Genomic DNA, 27,892 nt, shown 5'->3' on the forward strand with positions numbered 1-27,892 from the left:
AATTTAACCCATGTCAGATTTGCTCTAAATGCTTTGGTTTTTGAGTTATAAGCCAAAAACCGCATTTTACCCCTATGTTCTATTTTTAGCCATGGCGGCCATCTTGGTTGATTGACCAAGTCACCGGACAAATTTTTTAAACTAGATACCCCAATGATGATTGTGGCCAAGTTTGGTAAAATTTGGCATGGTAGTTTCAGAGGAGAAGATTTTTGTAAAAGATAACTAAGATTTACGAAAAATGGTTAAAAATTGACTATAATGGGCAATAACTCCTAAAGGGGTCAACTGACCATTTCAGTCATGCTGACTTATTTGTAAATCTTACTTTGTTGAACATTATTGCTATTTACAGTTTATCTCTATCTTTAATAATATTCAAGATAATAACCTGAAACAGTAAAATTTCCATAAAATTATCAATTCAGGGGCAGCAACCCAACAACGGGTTGTCTGATATATCTGAAAATTTAAGGACAAATAGATCTTGACCTGATAAACAATTTAACCCCTGTCAAATTTGCTCTAAATGCTTTGGTTTTTGAGTTATAAGCCAAATACTGCATTTTACCCCTATGTTCTATTTTTGGCCATGGCGGCCATCTTGGTTGGTTGACCGAATCACCGGACACATTTTTTAAACTAGATACCCCAATGATAATTGTGGCCAAGTTTGGATTAATTTGGCACAGTAGTTTCAGAGGAGAAGATTTTTGTAAAAGATTACTAAGATTTACGAAAAATGGTTAAAAATTGACTATAAAGGGCAATAACTCCTAAAGGGGTCAACTGACCATTTTGGTCATGTTGACTTATTTGTAAATCTAACTTTGCTGAACATTATTGCTGTTTACAGTTTATCTCTATCTATAATAATATTCAAGATAATAACCAAAAACAGCAAAAATTCCCTAAAATCACCAATTCAGGGGCAGCAACCCAACAACGGGTTGTCGGATTCATCTGAAAATTTCAGGGCAGATAGATCTTGACCTGATAAACAATTTTACCCCATGTCAGATTTGCTCTAAATGCTTTGGTTTTTGAGTTATAAGCCGAAAACTGCATTTCACCCCTATGTTCTATTTTTAGCCATGGCGGCCATCTTGGTTGGTTGGCCGGGTCACGCCACACATTTTTTAAACTAGATACCCCAATGATGATTGTGGCCAAGTTTGGTTTAATTTGGCCAGGTAGTTTCAGAGGAGAAGATTTTTGTAAAAGTTAACGACGACGGACGACGGACGACGGACGACGGACGCCAAGTGATGAGAAAAGCTCACTTGGCCCTTCGGGCCAGGTGAGCTAAAAAGGATTTTAAATTACTTTAATCTAAGTAAAAAAAAACTTTCTTGCTTTGTCCGTCATCAGGAATATTTTTCATGTCGGTCCTTCTGACGTCATGTGATGTAATCCTCTTATTTCAGGCTGTTCGTTATACACGATCGAAGTAACATCTACTTGATTGTTCAACAACTATTAAGTCACTTTTCGCGTTTTTTTAATAGTGTGACTGTAAATGTTTAAATTCCACACTGGTAGTGATAAGATATATAGATAATAATACAAGGCAAAATTCGTATCACATGCCGTATCATTCCGAGATACCAATATCAGCCCAAGGGCCTTTATACGCTTTATCATACATTTAAATAGGAGAGTTAAAAGGATGTGTAAACTATCCAAAGCTCTTACCTTCAGATTTATTTTTGTCTTGTTTTTAGAGCTTAATCTTACGTTTTAATCCAATACACCTGGGTTAACTTACAATTTGCGACGTGTAGTCCATAGAAATATTTTGATCATTGTAATTTTTTGTAGTTTATTTGCGTTTTGTTTTCATTGAGTTCCTATTGTATTGCTTTGGTAATGTTGTACTACATGTGAACACACATTCTGAATAAAACCACTACATAAAAAAAAAAAAAGAAATAAAATAAACCAACAATTTTAAAAACAAGTATACTGTAATAAACAAAAGACTACGTCGAGACTGATGAGTAAAACATGTGCACTTTGAAATATCAAAATTTAAAGTTTAAACCTTTTGCTGCCGTAGATTTTTATGATTTCATATCGTGTGCCAGAACATATGAAAGCTCGACGTCTGTGACGGCTTATACTAAACAATGACGTCATTAAAAAAAAGCCGTAATGACCGTTCCATAATGGACCCATTGAAGAAAAATGTTTTGCCTAATTTTTTTGTTGTTCTTTTTCATATTTCAAAGTAGGTGTGTGATAAAGGGTAGGCATGCGATAAAGGATGTGATAAAAGATAAACATTCGATAAAGGGGTGTGATAAAGGGTCTGCAACAAAGTTGAGCGATACGGCTTAAACAGCAGGCTATTAATCAAATATTCAAAACTACTGTATTTACTTCTAAATGAATATGATAAATACAAAATTATTATAATTTGAAATTCTGATAAAAAGGTCAACATCTCAACAGCAATTGTTCGGAAACTTAATATATATAGTATAAGCACGGTTAATCAAATATGTCAAACACTTGTTGAACATCAAAAGAATCAAATGTTTCTTATAATGTACAGTTATAAATATAATATAAAAAGAAGATGTGGTATGATTGACTGTCCACAAGAGACCAAAATGACACAGACATTAACAAAAAATAGGTCACCGTACGGCCTTCAACAATGAGCAAAGCCCACACCGAATAGTCAGCTATAAAAGGCCCCGATAAGACAATGTAAAACAATTCAAACGAAAAAAATAACGGCCTTATTTATATTAAAAAATGAACAAAAAACAAATATGTAACACATAAACAAACGACAACCACTGAAATACAGGCTCCTGACTTGGGACAGGCACATGCACAAATAGTGTGGCGGGTTTAAACATGTTAGCGGGATCCCAACCCTCCCCTAACCTGGGACCGTGGTATAATAGTACAACATAAGAACGAACTATAAAAATCAGTTGAAAAAGGCTTAACTCATCAGATGGACAAAAATACAAGTGGACGTGGCCGGGTACTTATACATCCCGACACAAAAAGACACAATGAACAGATCCGAGAGTACTCGCAGTTATCTGACAGCTAGTTGAAAGCCACTAACAACTAATAAAAAAAAACATGCATCTAAGACTAAACTATCAATCCGTACAAATCCAACATCCAATGGATTTAGTGTAAAGACGTCATAAACAGCCAGAGAAAAACATGACCTTGTGCAATGCCAAGTTACAGGTATCGACAGATTGTAGATCCATGAATATGTATAATTATGTATATAACATACTAGTAAAAATGTTAAGTTTATTCGTTTAGCAGGATTATCGATAAAGCATTAAACCAGAACGATCAAGTATATTCATGGTGTTTCAATCACAATATTTGAATTTTTCTCGCGATTCGGTATTTTTGATACTTTACTTTTTGTAAATCTTCCTTTTCTTTCTTAAAACTTTCATTTTAAAAATTTTGCCATGGAAATTATGAAAAAATGTGGATTTTGTTTTTTGCATTTTCGTCAAATTTGTGAATTTTTTTTGTAGAAACAGGTATTTCAAGTGAATCTTGTCAATTGTAAAAGCGTACGCCACTTTTCTATAATTTTGTTTTAAAAAGGTGATTAAGCCTCATAAATTAAAAATCCTATCTGCTATCAAAAGTACAAATACATTCTACGAGAAATAAACATAATTGGGAATAAAACCACATAAAAAAATGATCATAGATACTAGAAATTGTTTACATAAGACGCACGTTTCACCTTAATAAAGACTCATCAGTCACGCTAGAATAAAGAAAATATCAAAAGGCCAAATAAAGTACAAAGCTACCAGCATTGAGGAATCAAAATGCCGAAATGTCAAATGCAGCTAAAGCAATATATTTCTATGACCATAGCAATGATAATTCATGCCAACACAGAACAACATTTAAAACATTAACTTTTTATTGTGTACTAAGTTGTGTAGAAATATCTGATAAATAATGAAACTAAAAGATAACTTAATTTGGTCATTTGAAATTGGCCTTAGTTGCCTCATAATTTGTGCTGACTTCTGGCCTGCATATAGTTTATTAAAGTTTTTTCAGTTTCTAGTAATGCTATTTTCTTAACTTTTTTCAAGCAATTCATTCTTATAGTAACCTTATCGTATCCTTAAATGTCCCTTTGGTACCTTTTACCTCTCTTTAAGTTATGAATGAATTATTATTGATGCGCAAATATCAGAAACACAGTTTTGGCAGTATTTGGCCACAGCTTTATTACAAACTACAAAATTATAAACACATATAACTAGATAAACAGTTAAGATATATATATAGCAAACAGATAGATAATTAAATGAACGTAGTCACCTTTCATATTGGCAGACTACAAAAGATAACTAGATAACTAACTAGATAGATAACTAAATATTTACAATAAATGAAGCATCCAATAAAATAAAATAAAATGAATCCTGGGATACAGAGATTCATTATTTTTTGTGTGGTGGGTCCTGGGATACAGAGACCCCCAATATCAAATGTTTTGGATGCTAATTGAAATATGCGACAAAATGACGCATATCTAAAGTAAACGCAGCGAAATGTCTCTAAAATACTTAGTCTTGAAACAGAACACACACATAAAGTTAAGATGGTAAACTTCAACCAGCAAAATACGGACTTGAGATAAGTACACTGGACACCAAACTGATACGCTCCATATACAGTTGACTGCTTAGTAGACGTCCCGAACCATTTATTGTAACAGGAACATTCTGAAAAAATACATCAACACACAGCAAAAATTGTCCAAATATATTATAAACATATAGCGGTGGGTGGGTGGGTTTTTAAAATCCTCAAAATAAATATACGTCTGCTATTGTTGAATGTAGCTATTGAAAAGATTGCATTCGCAGTCATACTGCGCGTGATCAATCGGATAAGTGATAACCCACATTAGACAAAAAGTAGCACGGTCAATGACACACATTGCTTACACTAATAACCGAATTTATGCTGAATCATAAATTCTATTATTATTGATGCGCAAATATCAGAAACACAGTTTTGGCAGTATTTGGCCACAGCTTTATTACAAACTACAAAATTATAAACACATATAACTAGATAAACAGTTAAGATATATATATAGCAAACAGATAGATAATTAAATGAACGTAGTCACCTTTCATATTGGCAGACTACAAAAGATAACTAGATAACTAACTAGATAGATAACTAAATATTTACAATAAATGAAGCATCCAATAAAATAAAATAAAATGAATCCTGGGATACAGAGATTCATTATTTTTTGTGTGGTGGGTCCTGGGATACAGAGACCCCCAATATCAAATGTTTTGGATGCTAATTGAAATATGCGACAAAATGACGCATATCTAAAGTAAACGCAGCGAAATGTGCCAAATTGACCAAGGCAGTCATAAATGACTGACGGGTCAACCGCCATTCCAAGCGGATAGAGCTGCGTAAAAGCTGTGGGCCAAATACAATAATTATATAAGATATAAAAGAGCTATACATATCTAATAAAAACTGAATTTAAATGAATATCTGAAAAGTTCATGATTTACATTCGGGAAAAGTGTGTGGTGAGTAGACAAGGAAAGCCTCTAAAGCGCCTTGAATTGTATTTATAAAAATGTATTTACATAATGTTTTAGTCTATTACGTAACACTCCTGTCTTAATTTCTCCTAAGTCATTTCCCCCAATGTGTATAACTAGATAGTTCGGGGGTTCTTCGTATCTAAGCATCAGCTTGATCCTATTTAGTAGATCCTTAAGCCGCATTCCGCTTTTACCTAACCACCACAGCCGAACACCAATGTGATCTAGGCCAAGATTAATGCCACCTGGTCTTCTTCTAGCTTGAACAAATGCATTTTTCACTAAGGAGGAACCAACAATCCAAATTGTAATTGGTGAACCTGCAATTCTTAAATAGCGGTTAGTCCCACTAAAGTGATTGCAAGTTCATTAAACAAAATTAAAAATAAATCTAACAGTTATAGACATTGTTGTATTCGAATATATGAACGAAATGCATCAGACTTCCACCTATCCATAGCCTGAATTTCAGAATCAGATAATCCGTTCATGGCAGCGCTTGTGGCAGCACCTATCCTGAATGAATGAGAACTATACTTTCTTTTTAAAATCCTCAAAATAAATATACGTCTGCTATTGTTGAATGTAGCTATTGAAAAGATTGCATTCGCAGTCATACTGCGCGTGATCAATCGGATAAGTGATAACCCACATTAGACAAAAAGTAGCACGGTCAATGACACACATTGTTTACACTAATAACCGAATTTATGCTGAATCATAAATTCTATTAATTACAGATGATTAAAGCACTGATTTTACAAGAAATTGCCTGCCCTTTGGTTGGTGTCATCCTGGTTTGCCCACTTTTAATTACATGCATATGTAAACATAGAGGGGCCTTAGTTACCTCATAATTAATGTTTACCTTAAAAGTAAGAAACTTTTATTTATTCAAATTTGCAGTAAAAATGAAACACCCAAATTAAACGTCAATCTTTTTATTTAATTGTTTCTTAATCAAAACAGTTGACTATGATACTGGTATGGTTTCAATATTTTAACTAAATAATGAAGACTACTCTGGAAGCAACTTTCTTTCAAAAAAGCGAAACCAAATCAAATTTTGTTGTTTTTCCTTTCTTTTTTTTTTATTTCAACAATGGCATTGTTAGTTTATTTTAGAAAAATGAGTTGTATGTCCCTTTGGAGGTTCTTGCGTCTCATTTAACTATCACATTTTAATGTTCTCTTTCAATAAGTTTTAGAATTGCAAAATTCAACGTTTTTGATATTCAAGATGCTCAAAATGAGAGTTTCAAATCGAACGGCTTCTTCTCACAATCATTGTTCTTGATCGATTATATGTTTTAACCTTCAAAAGTTTCATTGTAAAGTGTAGAAAAACATTGATTTTTTTATAGTTGCACGGTCTTACATTTATGTCTGCAAAGTAAAGTTGTACCTAACAATTTTAAAACGATTTTAGTGACATTTAAAAACTTTTGTTCAGACCTTTATTAAGCATGGTTAGTCAATTATGTCAAACACTTGTTACACATAAAATTAAAATGCAGTTTCTCACACATTTACACGTATTAAGAAAATGTTATGTCTATGTTCATAGCAAGGGTATCGATTAAACAATTAACCGAATTCATATGAATGGTCATAGAGAACAAGCTAAATTTATTTGTAATTCTTAAAAAAATAAAATAAGATAAGCCCACCAAGCCTTGGTTTTCTGCCTATTACCAAAGTAAAACAAATTGATGTTGATATTTTCCGTCAAAAAGGTAAAAAAAAATATTCGTAATTGCCAAACGATAACATAACTTCGTGTCTTTTTTCATTTTTTTTTTCTTATTATTTTTGTTACGTTTATTTTATCCCAAATAAATTTCAAAAAATAAAAAAAAAATGTTTTTATATACAGACAAACAAGAATATTTAATTGGGATTGAGTTTGTAATCGTGTTATTTTCTAAACATGAGAAAAAAATCAAATTGTGTTTTAATGGTGCTATTATTTGTATTTTCTTACCAGGTCAGTTTTCTTCTAAATCAAAACCGTGTATAAACAAACAAAAATCCTGTGCTTCAAACTTAAAATCATATTATTGAAATAGCTAATTTTCTATCTTAAGGGGGCTCGCGGGTCTAAATCAATTTTTTTTATTTATTATAGGATTTCGCTATATTTTTCTATAAATGAACTTTATCTTATACTTAATAGAAAAATGAAATAAAAAAATGGGGTCACCGTTCATTTACGCTCACAATCTGCCATCGAAAGAAGCATACTTTTTGTTAATGTCCTTTTTTTCTGTTGAACTAATAGGAGAAATAGAGTTAATATCGAAATAAAAAGAGAACTAAATTACAGAAATCGCTTAAATTTTACAATTATTTAGTTTAAGTACAGCATATTGGAAAACAACAATAAAAAAATACAGGCCACAGATGAATTAATAAAGATAAACTCATCATAGATACCAGGACTAAATTTTGTATATTCGTCTACAAAAGACTCATCATTGACGCTCGAATCCAAAAAAGTTTAATAAAAAAAGGCCAAATAAAGTACGAAGTTGAAGAGCATTGAGGACCAATATATATTTCAATTTTAATGCCAAAAAATGACATTTTTGCACCACAGGGAGATAATTTGGTGCTTTTTCAATGATATCTACATTTTAAAAGTCACCTGGGGCCAACACGAATTGATTTTTTGGAAAGATTTTTGTACCATATGCATGATAAAGTAACAATTACTAAAGGTAATAAATAAAATTTGTAATGAAAAATAAATGTTTAAACTTTTTCTGAAAATTTTATACCGCGAGCCTCCTTAACTTGTTGTTCCAAATCAAATTCTATTACAGAAACTCTACTTTATATAAAATGGACATGAATTTGAATAAACACACCGCCACATGTATCAGTTTCATGACATCTTGGGACATAAGTCTAATTTAAGGCTGGACAAAGGGTCAAATATGTGAGTATCATGACGTCACGGGACGTATATTTAAGAAGGACGTAGATTTGAGGAGGACACAGTTTTGGTGTCAAAGATTTGACTCTAACATGTATAATACGTAAATTACACATTTATTGGGAAAAGATCATCCAACAACCAAAGCTACTAAACTATAATCATCAAGACAGTTAAGTGTGTATAAGTGCATAATATAATCTTATCCGATACCAATTAAACTATGAAGATTTAATTAAGTTTTCATATCACAGATTAAGGGGTTATGATCCTTAAAAAAGTTTCCTGTATTGTACGTCGGATCATATAGTATTTTACTTTCCTGTGTTACTAAAGGTAGGTCTGTTGAGACCATCTCATGTCTACCGTGCTTGGCTGGTTCTGAATTGGTACCAGTTAGAGCATTAATGTTTTACAATCTAGGCTTTGTTAATCTTTATTCCCCTGACAACCAAGGTGTGATGCAAATATGAGTCAATGAATTTGGGGATCATGGCCCTCGTTCCATTTGTATTTAACTTTGAGGAGAGCTTGCACATCCTTCGTCAACGATGGTGCCCCAACTTGACAATTAAATAAATTACTTCTGTATTTTGCTATCATGTCAGATCTCGTCAATCGAAGTGTACAGTGGCCGCTCTTTCCGCATAAATTGTTTATTTGTTATGTTTTGTCTTAAACTTGATTCTTCATTTAATACTTTTTTCTCACTTATAAGATAAACCAATATAAATAACAAAGACATAACTAAGTAGCAAATGTAAACAGCTTATGACTTTGGATAAATTGTTTAAAGGTATAACCGATGTCTAAGAGCAAAATAATTGAACAGTTCCTATTTTTCTAAAATCGAAACAAATGCCGATTTAACATTCTGACGCTCTTTTTAAATACAATAACTGGTTCCTCGAAATCATTATTCTTAAGCGGTTATAATTTTTCCGATGGTGTGAATCTGATTGTGTTGGTCATTCTTTGTCAAAATCATAAATTAACTGTTTACAAAACTTTGAAGTTTTAAAACACTAAGGCTTTTTTACAGATTACCTTAGGTTATTTGGCAGAACTGTTAGGAGTTTTGGGTCCTCAACTTCGTTCTTTATTTGGCCTTTTTAACTTTTTTTTATTCGAGCGTCACTGACGAGTCTTTTGTAGACGAAATGCGCGTCTGACGAATTACAAATTAAAATCCTGGTATCTTTGATGAGTTTATTGCACCTTCAAAAATACACTAGAAAACGTGTTCATAGAAGAACATTTAATTACATTCATATCTGCAATGTCAAGTTGTACCCAATAACCGTGAAACAAATTCTGACGAAAGGCTATATTTTTATACTTATGATCAGAAACTTTAATATTCAACAATTTGTTAATTTAAAATCATGTCAAACACTTGTTACAGAAAAAAATAAAAACAACTGTTTCTGAACATTATCACGAATCAATATAATGTTATGTTTATTTTTATTGTAACATCATCGATTAAACAATTAACTGAAATGCACTTACAACAATTTTCCTTTGTAATCATCAGAAGGTTTTGACTCGAATATTTTTTTAATTTTTAATCAAAAAGTTATGGAGAATTCAAAAATATTTGAAATCCACTTTACTAATATATGAAATTTCAATGAGCTTGTACCACTCTCTTGGTCTTTGATATAAAAAAACCTAGAGGGTCTTAAGAGCCTGTGTCGCTCACCTTGGTCTATGTGCATATTAAACAAAGTACACAGATGGATTCATGACAAAATTATGTTTTGGTGATGTGTTTGAAGATCTTACTTTAATGTACATTCTTGCTACTTATAATTCTCTCTGTCTATAAGAAACTTGGCCCCTTCGTTGAAGAGGAAAATATTTTGTAAAAATTCACAAAAATTTACCAAATTAATGAAAATTGTTAAAAATTGACTATAAAGGGCAATAACTCCTGAAGGGGTCAACTGACCATTTTGGCAGCAACCCAACAACCAGTTGTCCAATTGGTCTGAAAATTTTAGGGCAGATATATATTGACTTGATAAGCAAATTAACTGTTCGTCAGATTTGCTCTACATTTTACCCCTGTGTTCTATTTTTAGCCATGGTGGCCATCTTGGTTGGTTGGCTGGGTCACCGCACACATTTTAAAACTAAATACCCTAATAATGATTGTGGCTAAGTTTGGTTAAATTAGGCCTAGTAGTTTCAGAGGAGAACATTTTTGTAGAAGATTACAAACATTTAGGTAAAATTGGTAAAAAATTACTATAAAGGGCAATTACTCCTTAAGGGGTCAACTGACCATTTTGACCATGTTGTATTATTTGTAGATCTTACTTTGCTGAATATTATTGCTGATTACAGTTTATCTCTATCTATAATAACATTCAAGATAATAACCAACCAGATGCTCCGCAGGGCACAGCTTTATACGACCGCAGAGTTCGAACCCTGAACAATTGGGGCAAGTATGGACACAACATTCAAGTTTGATACAGCTCTCAATTTGGATTGTGATTAAATAGTTGACACAACGTAGGTTTCTGACACAGAATGAATGTGGTCTAAGAACTTTAAATTAAAAACTTAAAATTTTAAATTGGACATTTACCTATTATGGTCCAATATCCAAAATCTAAATACATGGTTAAATTCAGCACATCAAAGAACCCCAAATATTCAATTTTTGATGAAATCAAATAAGTTCAATTTCGGACCCTTTAGATCTCAATGTGGACCAATTTGATAACCGGGTCCAAATATAAAAAATCTAAATACATGATTAGATTCAGCATACATCAAAGAACCCCATATATTCAATTTTTGTTGAAATCAAACAAAGTTTAATTTTGGACCCTGATTTGGATCAACTTTAAAGCTGGGCCTATAATCAAAAATCTAAATACATGTTTAGATTCAGCATATCAAAGAACCCCAAGGATTCAATTTTTGTTGATATCAAACAAAGTTTAATTTTGGACCTCGATTTGGACTAACTTGAAAACTGGGCCAATAATCAAAAATCTAAGTACATGTTTAGATCCAGCATATCAAAGAACCCCCTGAAATCAATTTTTGTTAAAATCAAACTAAGTTTAACTTTGGAACCTTTGGACCTTAATGTAGACCAATTTGAAAACGGGACCAAAAATTAAGAGTTTACATACAAAGTAAGATTGGGCATATCAAAGAACCCCAATTATTAAATTTTCATAGATTTCTATTTACTTATACTAAATTTATGGTGCGAAAACCAAGAAAAATGCTTATGTGGGCTCCTTTTTGGCCCCTAAATCCTAAACTGTTGGGACAAAAACTTCCAAAACCAATCCAAACCTTTCTTTTGTGTTCATTAACCTTGTGTTTAAATTTCATAGATTTCTATTTACTTATACTAAAGTTATTGTGCGAAAACCGAGAAAAATGCTTATTTGGGTCCTTTTGTTGGCCCCTAATTCCTAGACTGTTGGGACCAAAACTCCCAAAATCAATCCCAACCCTCCTTTTGTGGTCATAAACCTTGTGTTTAAATTTCATAGATTTCTATTTACTTAAACTGAAAAAGTACGGAGACTGGCGACAAGATATGTGTTCAACAGACACCACAAAAGCAGCAGTGTGTCTGAGATGCTATAGACACCATGAACTGGCAAACATTACACGAACGCCGACTACGAACAAGACTTATAATGTTCCACAAAATTGAGCATGAAAATATAGCCATTCCATCGCATTTTGTATTACAACAGAGTCAGTCTACTACGAGATCCATCAATATAACAGACAAATTCAATGAAAAAATAAAGACCGCTATAAATTTTCTTTTTTCTCTCAAACCATCAAAGACTGGAACAAATTATCCTCTGAAATTACTATAAAACACTACGACAGAAAACTTCAAGAGTGCACCCACTCACGATGTGCTCCTTGATACTTACCCTCATCTGAAATAAACAGATACCGATGTTTTTATCTTAAACCAAAAAATAAAAATAAAAAATGAAATATTTAAAACTAAATAAAATTTTGATTTCATTTTTCAATACGGACTTATCTTTTAGCAATGACGATTTTGAAAAATTCTGATAAAGTCATGAAACCTGTAATGGACTGATAAATTCAATTTTCGAGGGAAGCGATAATCCCAGGCAATAACCACGTGGAACGGTTCCACGGAACCCTTTACGAATCTTTATAATGCACCTAAACATCTATGCAAAATAATCATTTCGTATCCATTAATGACAATTGCACAAAAAGGGGTTTTAATTGAGAAATTGCTTTACCCCACGGTTCCTTTTAAACATATTTTAAAGTGACTGGTTTGGATATTTTCTCTAACACTAATGTCCCTTAGATTCCAAATCAACACAATGAATACATTAAACATCAAAGATTTTTTTTTAAATAGTCCCGAAAGTATGTTCAAAGATGGGGCGTACACTTAAAAATAGCCTAGCTACGCCACTGTAAGTCTGAAATTCGAGTGAAACTCTGAAGCTAGAAGCTAGAAGCTTTTACTTTTCCATTCAATGAAACGCAGTTTTAACGGTAGGTGCAAGTCGAACCAAGAATTAAAATAAACGAACGTTAGTGGTTGTGATAATCTACACTCGTGTAGGCTTCAGTGTACATATTTTTTTCTTTCTAGAACGCGAATTTGAAATATCGCTACGTAAAGATATGATGTACGTTCAAGATTATAATCAAAATGTTATAATTTACAATCATGATAAACCCTTTAATTTTGATATCGATGTAATCGAAAAATTAAAGAAACTAAAATAATTTTCACATTAAAATGGAGCGATTATAGCCTTGCTCTCTTATCAAATAATAATGTTAGAATAATATGAAACAAGTAAGCACTTTAAATTAATGTTTCTACGTCCAATTTTTTCTTGGAGTAATTATAAAATTGCTTTTCTTTTTCTTTGTGTTGATCTGTTGAGTCATGTTCATATAACCGATTTTTACAATGGTTTCTTATGTTGTTCTGTTACGACTTTGACGTTGATTAGTAGAGAGATGGCCTGGCACTAGCAATATGACATAAAAAGACAAATATCCAACAAAGGCTTAAAAGATATAAGAAGATATGAAACAACCTGGATATGAACAGTTTTTGTTGGCTGCATGGCCTTTAAATAATGGACAAAGCCCTTCTAATAGTCAGCCATAAAAGACGTCGACATGACAAAAATGTGAATAGTTCAAACAAACAAAAAACGACGTGACTGATGATAAAACAAAAAACGAAAAACAAATATGACAGTAATCAACGTGTTATACCTAGACACATTCTGTAAATGCCGGTTCCAAGCTTAAAGTTTATAACTGTTCTTTGGTGGCTGTCAGTCATATATTTTTCTCGTTTATATTGTTTATATATACTTTAAGCAATTAATTAACTCATTTGAATTATTTTACATTTTACCATGTCGATGCCTTTGTTAGCTAACTAATTGTTGAAGGATCACGTCTTTGTCTTTTATATGGGACTTTTATCCGTTTAGCTTTGCAGACAAATTTGTACAATGGATAACAAGTACGGACGGAATAAGCAGGATATTGACCACCTCTTGTGACACAGTGTCGGTTTTCGTAAATAAAAGTTAACAGTATGAAAGAATCTCATGCCTTTGTAGCATAAATTTTCACAATCAGACAACTACACACAGTTATTGAGTCATCGACATACTTTTTATAATGACATTATATTATGGCAGAGTAGACAAAAATTGATTGATTCATACTTTAACCTTGAAGTGAAAATAATTGTAACGACATCCTGTAAATAGTTATCAAATGTACCAGGATTATAATTTTATACGCCAGACGCACGTTTCGTCTACATTAGACTCATCAGTGACGCTCAGATCAAAATATTTATAAAACCAAACAAATACAAAGTTGAAGAGCATTGAGGACCCAAAATTCCAAAAAGTTGTGCCAAATACGGCTAAGGTAATCTATTCCTGGGATAAGAAAATCTTTAGTTTTTCGAAATATTCAAAGTTTTGTAACAGGAAATTTATAAAAATGACCATATAATTGATATTCATGTCAACACCGAAGTGCTTACAACTGGGCTGGTGATACCTTCGGGGCAGAAACATTGGACATAACTTTTTACATCATTTAAAAGCGTACTGGTTTTCTGAAGTTTCATAATAAATTATTTACATATGTAGTACATAAATTAAGGACTTTCACTCAATCAATACGTTATATATGGACTTGTACATGGCAAAATCCGTAGCATATGCCGTATCATCCCGAGATACCAATATCAGCCAGAGGGCCTTTAGAGTGATACGGCATTTGATACGCATTTTGCCAAGTTTTATACGCTTCATCATATATTTCAACAGGAGAATATATATGAACTGCTTTCTGATAAATCTGATCCCTAGCATCTGGGTTACCTTCAGTTCTACTTTTGTCTTGTTTTAAAAGCTTTAAAGGAACTGCTCAATTACTCATCCGAAGCACCTGGGTGTTACAATTTGTGTGCTGTTGTCCTAAAAATATTTTTATTGTATTTTTGTGTGTGTTTTGTATGGTATTTCATTGAGTTCTTTTTTAAAGTTGCAATTGGTGTGTCAGATATATGAAAACTCGACAAGGTAATCTATTCCTGGGATAAGAAAATCCTCAGTTTTTCGAAGAATTTAAAGTTTTGTCAACAGGAAATTTATTAAAATGACCATATTATTGATGTAATATGCCAAACATTTCCTGTTTGAGATGAATACCCTTTGCATCGACCTCCCTGTGAACCAACATTTCTGATAGATATGATAAACTTTTATCAATTCACATTTTATATCTTACTAAGTTATGCATTGCTATGAATGTTAATTAGATGCTGGGATACTAAAGATACTTTTTTCCTATTATTGTCTATTTTGTTTAGCCAATCTAGACCCACTGGTTTATTTTACTGACACTCAAACAAAACAAAAAAAAACCCCCAAGAAAATATAAGTTGTCTCCGTTCATTGACCATGAAAAAACCAATTTGCCAATTTTAAGCATAAGGGCAATCAAACAATTCAAATTCGTTTTACGAGAGATCCGATCCCACATTGCGTTACAATGTTATATCATAAAGAAGATTAAAATTCAATTATGGAAATAAATTTTAAGGTTTTCTACGTCATTTGGTATCTGTTGGAGAGTTGTGTCATCGGCAATCAAACCATATCGTCTGATTTTTATATTCAATTATATGCTTTTTAATCATTATCAATTTAAATTTTGTTGAACAATATCATTGTCACATAATGAAATGAACAAGAATGTGTCCTCAGTACACGAATGCCCCACTCGCATTATCATTTTCTATGTTCAGTGGACCGTGAAATTGGGGTAAAATCTCTAATTTGGCATTAAAATTAGAAAGATCATATCATAAGGAACATGTGTACCAAGTTTGAAGTCGATTGGACTTCAACTTCATCAAAAACTACCTCGACCAAAAACTTTAACCTGAAGCGGGACAGACGGACGAACGAACGAACGGACGGACGAACGGACGCACAGACCAGAAAACATAATGCCCCTCTACTATCGTAGGTGGGGCATAATAAAATTAATATTCCATATTTCATAAAAACAAAATCAGTCATAACATGGTGCATTTACAATTTATTGTTCTCTCGATTATAGTAAACTATAAAAATCATTGAGCGTACAATATCAAAGAAATTACATTCTGCTATTTGACACTAGTTAGTGAATTTGAATCTTAAACGACAATTTTGATTTTATCATAAAGTGAAAAATCTGTTTCTTAATAGTTAAGTCTTCGTAATGGTTTAAGTAGTTTTTCAGAAATGTTTTAGAACTGTTCATTAGTTAAATAATACAGTATTTTGATGTTTTGCATAAATAAAAACACACTAATGGGACAGTCTGAACATAAGTTGTATAAAACACATATTTTAATTAACTGCAAACAAAAGTCTGAACAGCACTGAATTTACCGCTGTGAATAAGTTTGAAAATTGTCAAAAAGACTTAGTATGGCTTCAGATTTATTGTTGTCTTGCAAGAGGTATCATAAAAAAAATGATTTACTAGTGTGAATGTGAATTAGAGAAAAGTTCAAATATTTAACATGTTAATGCTCTTAGTATATTTCAGATTTGTAGAATATTATGTACTATTAATGGAACTTTGTATTTGATCTAAAACTAATTTTGCTTCGTATTTTCTGAACAGTCTTGTTTTTCAAAATATCATAAATATATGTAACTAGTATCAAAGTTCTTTTGCTTTAAAATCCCACGAAACAACGATTCCCTGAAGAGGCGATAATCTTAGAGATTCTGTTTCGACATCCTCATCAACACTGAATCCTACGTCACTTCCTGTTGTCTTCACAGCAGTGGCAGTAGATTGGATTGTACCATGAGATGATGTGTAGTCGTGGGTTTCTGCATTATCTCCAAAGTTGATTGCAACAAGATATCTTTAGACGAAACAAAAAACAAATGAAAGCATTTTGCATATAAATTCTATAATGAAACAATGTACTTTAAAATTGTACAGGTGTTGAAGTTCATTTAAAATAAAACTCGGATAGGTTTTTTAAATGAAAATTGAGTAGGGGAAGAGAACGGTCGAATTATATGTGTTACTCTTCATTCTAAAATATGGCTAGATTTCTACTTGTATAGATGTTAACCTACTTCAAGAGAGAGTCAGGACCGAGCCTCATACACTGGAAAAAACTCGGGGATCCAACAATATTCTGAGCCTCAACTTTGAAAAAATAATATCTTCATAAGACAAAGAGATTTTTTTGTTATTATATTTGTTGTGAAGATCTCATTTCAATATTCAATTTCAATTGGATTACAAGTTTTCAAGCTATACTGCTTAAAAAATAAAGTGAAAAAATACAATACCCTGTAACGCCATCAAATTCTCGGACAAACGAGAAAATATTGTTGCTAGTGACAGCTGTATGATACTCTCCATAGCGGAAGGCATCCTCTGTTCTCAGAGAAGACAAGCCTTTGATGAATTCATAAAGTGAACCAGCCTTATTCATTTGTGCCTGAATCAAATAAAAGGTTTATGCCATTTTGGTATCAATTCATTTAAGTAGTCTTGATTTAATACGTATAAGAATTTGAATAAACAGTTTCACCTGGAAAAAGTGATATGCACTGCGTTAAACGTCACATGTTTTAAACTTCTGGTAGACTAATTGAGTACATTTGGTTTTGTTAAACAATTGTCATTAAAATTTTTTTCTTCTTCTTAGATTATGGAATAAAACTATTAATGTTTTTGTTTCGGCAAATATGTGATTAAATTGATAAGACAACTGATATCGTCTTCGGCCGTTAGCCTCAGTAAATATAAGTTTTTCAAACGTCAATAAAACCACATCCTACCAAGAGGATCCCACATTAAAATTGGTCCAGAATTTATTTTCTCACTGATTATCAGATTATAGAATTTTAGTTCTAACAACAGGATTCGAAACTGTTGACCAAACAAAAACAATAAATCTTTGTCAACACTCAAAATAACAAGACAAAGTGCATATGAACATTATGGCATTGCTTCTCTCGTACGCCTCTTTTTTCAACCAACGACGTCTATGACAGATATTCCACAGCCGTTATGTTTTGCTGTTTTGATTCTCTGTGTTATTCGATATAATAATATGTGCATTGTGTATTTTAACTTCGGGTTTAATTTATAGAAAGATGGATGAAATCTTTGTTGTAATCATAATATTAGTATATACGATGAGTTAAACATAACTGTATAAGTGAGACTGTAATTTTCTCTAAAAAAGCAATATGATACAGAAGATTTGAATTTTAAAAAAGTTGAACATTTTGAAAACGTACAGCTACATTTATAGTTGAGAAGTCGCTATTAACACCGTTGTAACAATCATTGGTACAATTCCACCCAGCATTTGTTGAGTTCTCCCATTGCATTAACCCAGTAGTGACATGTTCTGTTGTTGCTTGTAAGTCAGTCATTCCGAGTTCGTCTCCGTAGTATATGATAGGTGTACCCGGTAGTAACATCGACAACATATAGAACGGTCTGCTAAAGTTGGCAGGAAATCTTGAGGCAAATCTTGACATGTCTTCCCCGCCAGTCTAATAATTAAAATATCCAACATTTTATTCAACATAATTTTTTATTGAATTTCTTGACAAAATGAAAAAAAAAAAACACACTTTTAGAATAAAGGAAAATCAAATGCAGATGCCCTTATTAAATATGTTTGACAAATAAAAATCAAGAGATTCTTTGTTGTAAACAGAAATACTAGTATGATATAATACGTAACAATTTCTAAAAATATTATTGGTTATTGAACATACATTCTTAGACAAGAAAAATTGTTTACAACTCGGGACTTTTCTACTACAGTTTGATCTTTTATCTTAATATAGTGAGCATTTATTCTTTCCTTTAATTTTTTCTTGGATCTTTTCATTTTTTTTTGGTTAAATGTTTAGTCACAAATATACCAATGCTTTCTCTATATCAAACATAATATAAAAATATAAAAATGTCATCAAAGTTATATATATCTGATAAAAATAATACAATACCATCCAATTTGGCCATTTGTTATTTGAGAAGTTGTCAACCCAGTCCATCACATAATCTTTGATACAGTTTCCACTACAGGGTGCCATGCCTATTGGGTTTAAAGATATATGTACACCACTGCCTGGGAAGCTACCATAATATTGAATTTTTTCAGTTGTTGTTCCTCTTCTGTCAGCCATTAAAAATCTAGGAAAACAAACAAATAATTGCACTTTATCATTAACAAAGAAATACGGGTTAATCGTTCGATCCATGTGTTTGACATGGTCGTTCCTTCATGGTTTTATTTGGCTTTTCATAGCCACTGTAATGAAACGAAGCAATTGATTTTTGTGTACTTAATACCAAATTGCAAATATCTCTTGAATATTTAGAACATTTTTATGATAATTCATATAAGTAAATTTTGTAAAAGTTTGTAAACCGGGATGAATTGTGGGAAAGTAAGGCTGCCATTGTAAAAAGAGGGTATTTTTATATGGACAGACATTTGCCTAAAACATAAGATGGAAAACAAACCTACCGTTTCAAATGTCAAAGCCAAGTGAGTACAACATGTACACATAGACAATAATAGTGTATTGACTTGACATGTCATCGATATAAGGATGAGGCTTAGAAACGGGGAAATGCGAGGCTCTGGCGAGCGTTTTTCCCTGTTCCGATCCGAATGTTTATACTGCAATCTTGAAAAAAACTCAACCCATTCTCAATTGTTTATTGTGTTATTGTTATGTATTTGATTTAAATATTTGGAAAAATCCCTCTTTACAAAGAGCTTGCGAAGTAATATTATAACACATTAAAATGATCTGTTAAAACTAATCCAATGGTGAACTAATTCGTTTGAGTATGAACTAAAATATCAACAATAAGCATAAAACATACTGATTTTTAGGTTTTAAACAAAATCTATTAACAGTTAAATATGACTTTCCAGCAATTGCAAAAGAAATAAAAATTAGTCGTTCCACGTTTCGTTGTTTACATTGGAAACAAAGACAGGTTGAAGAGGTCGTCGTGAATAATTGAATATAGTTCCGGCAACTACTATTTAAATATTCATGAGGAAAAGTGATGTCGGGTCAGTGACTGTATGACACAAATTAATTAACAGTCAACGCATTTTGACTGCTCAAAAACAACAATAGTATTATACTATCAATATCCGAAATATTTTAAAATAGTATATAAAATGCAGACTGTTTAGAGGATAAATATATTTGTTTTCTGGAAGTCATCACTAGGCATTCCCCAAAAAGATAGTTTTTAATTTTTAATCATATCACATCTCCCTAAATTTGTACAAAAGGTTATTGAAAAAACCCACTCAAAGGCGAAGGAGGTTTCAAAGGCCACCAAAGAAGTTCTTTCTTTTTTCAAATTCAAATTTCAAACCGGTGCAAAATGTAAATCTGTCTATTGTTTATAACATACTTGGAAGATGTATTATCTGCAACCTCACGGAACATTGACATCAGTAACCTATTACTTTCCATACCATAGGTATACTCATGGTTGTAATAATCATATTTATCCTGTAGGTAAAAATATAAATTATTTTGTAATGAGTTAAATGTAACTAATTGTACCAATTTTTCAAAACAAATCATAGTAGTAGAAAGAAATTGAAAGGTGACGTATTATACTTCATACGAGGAAATATGAAAGATGAAAGAACTTTCAAGACAAAATTTCTTATAAACTTAAATTGAATTGAAAATAATAAAGTTCTTGAATTTTAAACAACTAAAATACACCCCGCCCACAATCCTACAATCCGAAATAAAATCAAACATGTTTTACTAAATACATAGAATATACTGAAATTATGTCAATCACAATCGTGTCCTCTATTTCGCAATCGTGACACCGCACCAGCCTTATCATCAAATCTGTACAAGTAGAAGGGTGTCACATTTGGAGCCGGACCACTTTACCTTCCGGAGCACAAACGATCAACATGCTTTTTGGTCGGTTTTGTGTTAGTCTGTCTTTTGTTCAAAAGCTTGTATATTGTTTGTGGACTGTTGTATGTTTTTTCGTCGTTTTGAATTGCCATCATGATGCTGATGTCGGATTGTCTTCAATTATTAAGGTCTTTCCTTTTTCTATAAGGAAAGACCTTACTGTATTTCTTCTGTTTATTAAGGTCTTTCCTTTTTCTATAAGGAAAGACCTTACTGTATTTCTTCTGTTTATTATTAAGGTCTTTCCTTTTTCTATAAGGAAAGACCTTACTGTATTTCTTCTGTTTATTAAGGTCTTTCCTTTTACAAAAGGGAAAGACCTTACTGTATTTCTTCTGTTTATTATTATTATTAGGTCTTTCCACTTTTCCGTGGAAAGACCTATTGGTTTTCTTCTGATTATTATTTTTTTTTTTTTTCTTCCGCCTAATTTTTTTCCTTCGCTGTTTTTTTGTTTCGCAAGATGTCGATTTGATATTTGGAATATGATATCGAAGAGTTTATACGCTTTTGAAACCAACTCTGCTTAACCGAATACTTTCCCATATAAGAGTTATCTCCCTGAACACTGTTTTTCTTGTTATCGCTAAGGCTTCGCAACCGTATAAGAAACCGACAAATTAATTTTTCCAAATTGCTCGTTATATCCTAAGGATGTTCTGTTTTATTTTGACCGAAGCCGTATCGAGATTCCATATGAGAGTTATTTCCCCTTTTGTATTTGAAATTTTGAAATGTATTTTAAACTGGAAAACCATAAGTGATAGAGACCTAGGGTCTTTTGATTTGAGATCCTTGGTCCAAAAAAATGAAAATTAGGTCAAGGTCAAAGGTCAAGGTCATATTCTAAATTTTGATTTTGGCTTATTTTCACTCATTTTCATTAACCTTATAAGATATCGACAAATTATTTTTACTAAATTGTTAGTTGCGACATGTCGTAACTCAATAATTTTGGTTGAAAGGGTGCGTAGTCAATAAATTGGAGTTTTAACCCCTATCATATCTAAAATTATGCGTAAAGTGATATAACTTATTAACCATACATATTAGAGACCTAGGGTCTTTTGATTTGAGATCCTTGGTCCAAAAAAATGAAAATTAGGTCAAGGTCAAAGGTCAAGGTCATACTCTAAATTTTGATTTTGGCTAATTTTCACTCATTTTCATTAACCTTATAAGATATCGACAAATTATTTTTACTAAATTGTTAGTTTTGACATGTCGTAACTTAATAATTTTGGTTGAAAGGGTGCGTAGACAATGACTGGGAGTTTTAGCCCCGATCACATCTAAAATTATGCGTAAAGTGATATAACTTATTAACCATACATATTAGAGACCTAGGGTCTTTTGATTTGAGATCCTCAGTTTGTGACCTTGAAATTGAGGTGAAGGTCATAGGTGAATTTGACGTTCTAGATTATGACCTTTGCTTAAAAATTCATATCTTTACATCATAAAGCCAGAGGAACTGACATTTTAGACTGATTTTTAATATTCTAATATCAAAATAGATATTTACTGGTGGAAAGACCTTCAATTGTTCTCTGAACAATTGGTTTTTAATTATTTTTTTTTTTCTTCCGCCTAATTTTTTTCCTTCGCTGTTTTTTTGTTTCGCAAGATGTCGCTTAGATTTTTGGAATATGATATCGAACAGTTTATACGCTTTTGAAACCAACTCGTTTTAACCGAATACTTTCCCAAATAAGAGTTATCTCCCCGAACACTGTTTTTCTTGTTATCTCTAAGGCTTCGCAACCGTATAAGAAACCGACAAATTTATTTTTCCAAATTGCTCGTTATATCCTCAGGATGTTCTGTTTTATTTTGACCGAAGCCGTATATAGATTCCATATGACAGTTATCCCCCCTTTTATGTTTGATATAAGAATTTGCATTTCTAACTGGTAAACCATAAGTGATAGAGACCTAGGGTCTTTTGATTTGAGGTCCTTGGTCCAAAAAAATTAAAATTAGGTCAAGGTCAAAGGTCAAGGTCATATTCTAAATTTTGATTTTTGCTTATTTTCACTCATTTTCATCAACCTTATAAGATATCGACAAATTATTTTTACTAAATTGTTAGTTGCGACATGTCGTAACATAATAATTTTGGTTGAAAGGGTACGTAGACAATAAATGGGAGTTTTAGCCCCTATCACATCTAAAACTATGCGTAAAGTGATATAACTTATTAACCATACATATTAGAGACCTAGGGTCTTTTGATTTGAGAGATCCTTGGTCCAAAAAATTGAAAATTAGGTCAAGGTCAAAGGTCAAGGTCATATTCTAAATTTTTGATTTTGGCTTATTTTCACTAATTTTCATTTACCTTATAAGATATCAACAAATTATTTTTACTAAATTGTTAGTTGTGACATGTCATTACTTAATAATTTTGGTTGAAAGGGTGCGTAGTCAATAAACAGGAGTTTTAGCCCCTATCATATCTAAAATTATGCGTAAAGTGATATAACTTATTAACCATTCATATTAGAGGCCTAGGGTCTTTTGATTTGAGATCCTCAGTTTGTGACCTTGAAATTGAGGTCAAGGTCATAGGTAAATTTGACGTTCTAGATTATGACCTTTGCTTAAAATTCATATCTGTACATCATAAAGCCATATGAACTGACATTTTAGACTGATCTTTAATATTTTAATATCAAAATAGATATTTACTGGTGGAAAGACCTTCAATTGTTCTCTGAACAATTGGTTTTTAATTATTTTTTTTTTTCTTCCGCCTAATTTGTTTCCTTCGCTGTTTTTTTGTTTCGCAAGATGTCGCTTAGATTTTTGGAATATGATATCGAACAGTTTATACGCTTTTGAAACCAACTCGTTTTAACCGAATACTTTCCCAAATAAGAGTTATCTCCCCGAACACTGTTTTTCTTGTTATCTCTAAGGCTTCGCAACCGTATAAGAAACCGACAAATTTATTTTTCCAAATTGCTCGTTATATCCTCAGGATGTTCTGTTTTATTTTGACCGAAGCCGTATATAGATTCCATATGAGAGTTATCCCCCCTTTTATGTTTGATATAAGAATTTGCATTTCAAACTGGTAAACCATAAGTGATAGAGACCTAGGGTCTTTTGATTTGAGGTCCTTGGTCCAAAAAAATGAAAATAAGGTCAAGGTCAAAGGTCAAGGTCATATTATAAATTTTGATTTTGGCTTATTATCACTTATTTTCAAAAGCCGTATAACTTATCAACAAATTATTTTTACTAAATTGTTAGTATCGACATGTCGTAACTCAAAAATTTTGGTTGAAAGGGTGCGTAGACAATAAATGGGAGTTTTCGCCCTTCTTATGTTTAGAATTAAGCGTAAAGTGATATTACTCATAAACCATACATATTAAGGAACTAGTGTCTTAAGGTTTGAGATCCTTAGTCTATGACCCTGAAATTGAGGTCAAGGTCATAGGTTAATTGGACGTTCTAGATTTTGACCTTTGCTCCAAATTCATATTTAGACATCATAAAGTCATAGGAACTGACATATCAACTGAATTTTTAATATTTTCACATCAAAATATGTTGAAAGTGGTGGAAAGACCATCAATGGTTCTCTGAACAATTGGTTTTTAATTAAGGTCTTTCCTTTTACTAAAGGGAAAGACCTTACTGTATTTCTTCTGTTTATTATTATTATTATTATTAAGGTCTTTCCTTTTTCTATAAGGAAAGACCTTACTGTATTTCTTCTGTTTATTATTATTATTATTATTATTATTCTTCCGCCAAACTTTGACGAAGTTATCCGCGTTAACCGTAAGACGTGTCGCTTTCATGTTCACACTTTCTATCGGTGTCATGAATACCTATCCGGAACTCACCCTGTGAGTCGAAATATTTTGTCGGTTCGGAGTAATCCCTCCGAAACCCAAAAACCTTGTTATCGTTCCAACACTGTAACCGTAATAGGTAGAAAAAAAACGAAGGTTGAAATTTGTTCAGGACCAGACCCTGGTTCTTCGTTACATTTGGATCGAAAAGATTCAACGACTCATTGGTAGGGTTATGCCCCTTTTAAAATTAACCGGTGTCGGTTGGCCACCAAAACTCAGAAACCGTAAGTCGTAGACACCTAGGATCTTCACCATTCATCATCAATTCATGTGACTTTGAAAAATATCTCAAGGTCAAATGTGTATGTTGACCTTGACCTTTGACCTAACACCTTGTTATGGGATAATCTCAGCAACCTTAATACTTTCAGAAGTGTTGCATAGTGGAAAATGTTTGGGTCATTAAGGCGCAACTTTGTTATATTTTGACCGAAGAGATTTGAACTTTCTGTAGGGGCATAACTCTTGTTTTAGGTTTCTGAAAAGGCAAAATCATCTTTTACTATATGACCAAAGGACCTAGACCCATGGGGTCTTCAGCAATGACATTGGGGACTAATGACCTTGACAATGTCAAAAGGTCAAAGGTCAAGGTCATGTCCCATATAGCGAATTATGTGTTTTTGACCTTATTTAAAGGATTTTCAGTGTGTTTTAAAACTTTTTAAGGTTGACCTTGACCTTTGACCTTGAAACTTTTTGGTCGATATCTCAAAAACGATTGTACTTACAGAAATAGTAAATAGTGAGAAACGTTTTGGTGGATGAGTCGCAACTTTTTTACATTTGACCAAAGAGATTTGACCTTTCTGTAAGGGGCATAACCCCTGTTTTAGGGTACTGAAAAGACAATACCAGCTTTTACGCTTTTACTATATAACCAAAGGTCCTAGACCCATGGGATCTTCAGCAATGACATTGGGTACTAATGACCTTGACAAAGGTCACAAGGTCAAGGTCATATCCCAGATAGCAAATTATGTGTTTTTGACCTTAGTTAAAGGATTTTGAGTGTGTTTTTAAGCTTTTTAATGTTGACTTTTGACCTTAAAATCTTTTACTGGATATCTCAAAAACGATTATACTTACAGAAATGGTAAATAGTGAAAAATGTTTGGGTCATAAAGGCACACTTTTTTTTTTATATTTTGACCAGAGATTTGACCTATCCGTAAGGTGCAAAACCCCTGTTATCTGTTTCTGAAAAAACAACATTACCTTTAACTCTCCAAACAAAGGTCCTACACCCATGGGGTCTTTTGTAATGACATCGTGGACCAATGATTTTGACAAAGGTTAAAAGGTCATGTCTCCGATAGGGAATTATGTGTTTTAAATTTATTTTAAGGGTTTTAAGTGTGTGTTAAAGCTTTCTAAGGTTGACCTTGACATTTGACCTCACTACTTGTTTTGTGATATCCCAGAAACCCTTATATGTATAGGACCTATCAATTGTTTTGGTCAAAAAGGCGCAAATTTGGTAGGTGTTGACGGAAGAAATTTGACCTTTTCATAAGTGGCATAACCCCCGTTAACAGTTCCTTAAAATAGCTTTAACTCCTTAATCAAAGTTTTTAGTCCAATGGTGTCTTAAACAAGCATACAAGGGACCAATCACCTTGGCAAATCTCATACAGTCACATGTCAAACCCTAGAGTACCAATTTTATGTTTTTGACAATATTTTAAGGACTTTTATGTGTTAAATGCTTTTCTTTTCAATACATTCATTATCTATTAAAACATATTTCACATCATGAAGAAGACAGGTCCAAGATAATGAACTTAAAGTTTTTTACTTATGTGGATGTTACCCTTTAAGTTTGTTGCTTAGTTATCTGCCCAAATAAGAACAATTACCTGAATCATAATAGGTAGACAAAACCTAAAGAGTTGAAATTATACAGGATGTTAATTTTTGACTGGATCATATAAACATTTGTGATAGTTTCGGAAGTCTTGAAGTGGAAAATGGTGGATCATTAAGGCTCAACTTTGTAATATTTAGCCCAAAGATATTTGACGTTTCCTTTAGGGTATAACCATAATTGACAGTAAAAATATTACTAGCTATGTTAACATTCACAGTATCAAAAAATGAAATAATAAATGGGGAATGTGTTCATAGGACACAGATGATGCCCCCGTTAAAGGGAGATAACTCAAGATCTGTATAAGTGACAATACCCAAATTTGTACTTGATCAGAGTTTTATGGTAATAAGCACTGTGTATACGTTTCAAAACAGTTAGTTGTGGCAAACTTAAATTAGAGAACGGGAACGAAAAATTTAGCAATTTCTCCATTTGAAAAAGGGCATAACTCCAGAACAATGAAAGAGACGCCACCAAAATTCGAACTTGATCTGTTTTTTGTGGTAATTCGCATTGTGTAAAAGTTTCATAACATTTGGTGGAGGCAAACTAAAGTTAGTGAACAGAAACCAATAATTCAGCAATATTTCCATTTGAAGAGGGCATTACTCTAGAATGGTAAAAGTGACACCATCAAAATTTAAACTTGATCTGTGTTTTGTGGTAATAAGCTTTGTGTATAGGTTTCATAACATTTGGTTGAGGCAAACTAAAGTTAGTGAACAGAAACCAATAATTCAGCAATATTTCCATTTGTAAAGGGGCATAAATCTAGAATGGTAAAAATGACGCACCAAAATTCGAAATTGATTTGTGTTTTGTGGTAATAAGCATTGTGTATAGATTTCATAACATTTGGTTGAGGCAAACTAAAGTTATAGAACAGTAACGAAAAATTCAGCAATATTTCCATTTGTAAAGGGGAATGACTCTATAACGGTAAAAGTGACGCCACCAAATTTCAAACTTGGTCTGTGTTTTAAGATGATAAGCATTGTGTGTAAGTTTCATAACATTTGGTTAAGGCAAACTAAAGTTAGAGA

The 27,892-nt window shown here is 32.4% G+C and overlaps 1 protein-coding gene across 2 annotated transcripts in view; it reads right to left on the bottom strand.

Annotated features, from left to right (window-relative positions):
* Nucleotides 1-16,165: 16,165 nt before the first annotated feature.
* LOC139511816 (amino acid transporter heavy chain SLC3A1-like) overlaps nucleotides 16,166-27,892 on the bottom strand; it is a 47,291-nt gene continuing 35,564 nt past the window's right edge. For both annotated transcript variants that reach the window (XM_071298915.1, XM_071298916.1), the window contains exons 8-12: nucleotides 20,572-20,672; nucleotides 19,134-19,320; nucleotides 18,411-18,671; nucleotides 17,451-17,602; nucleotides 16,166-17,011 (exon numbers count right to left, since the gene is read on the bottom strand). In XM_071298915.1, coding sequence (XP_071155016.1) covers nucleotides 16,801-17,011; nucleotides 17,451-17,602; nucleotides 18,411-18,671; nucleotides 19,134-19,320; nucleotides 20,572-20,672 — 912 coding nt within the window. In that variant the 3' untranslated portion in view covers nucleotides 16,166-16,800. The remainder of the gene's footprint in view (nucleotides 17,012-17,450; nucleotides 17,603-18,410; nucleotides 18,672-19,133; nucleotides 19,321-20,571; nucleotides 20,673-27,892) is intronic.

The sequence above is a fragment of the Mytilus edulis genome, chromosome 2 (assembly GCF_963676685.1).
Source record: "Mytilus edulis chromosome 2, xbMytEdul2.2, whole genome shotgun sequence".
In the NCBI taxonomy this organism is placed as follows: Eukaryota; Metazoa; Mollusca; class Bivalvia; order Mytilida; family Mytilidae; genus Mytilus; species Mytilus edulis.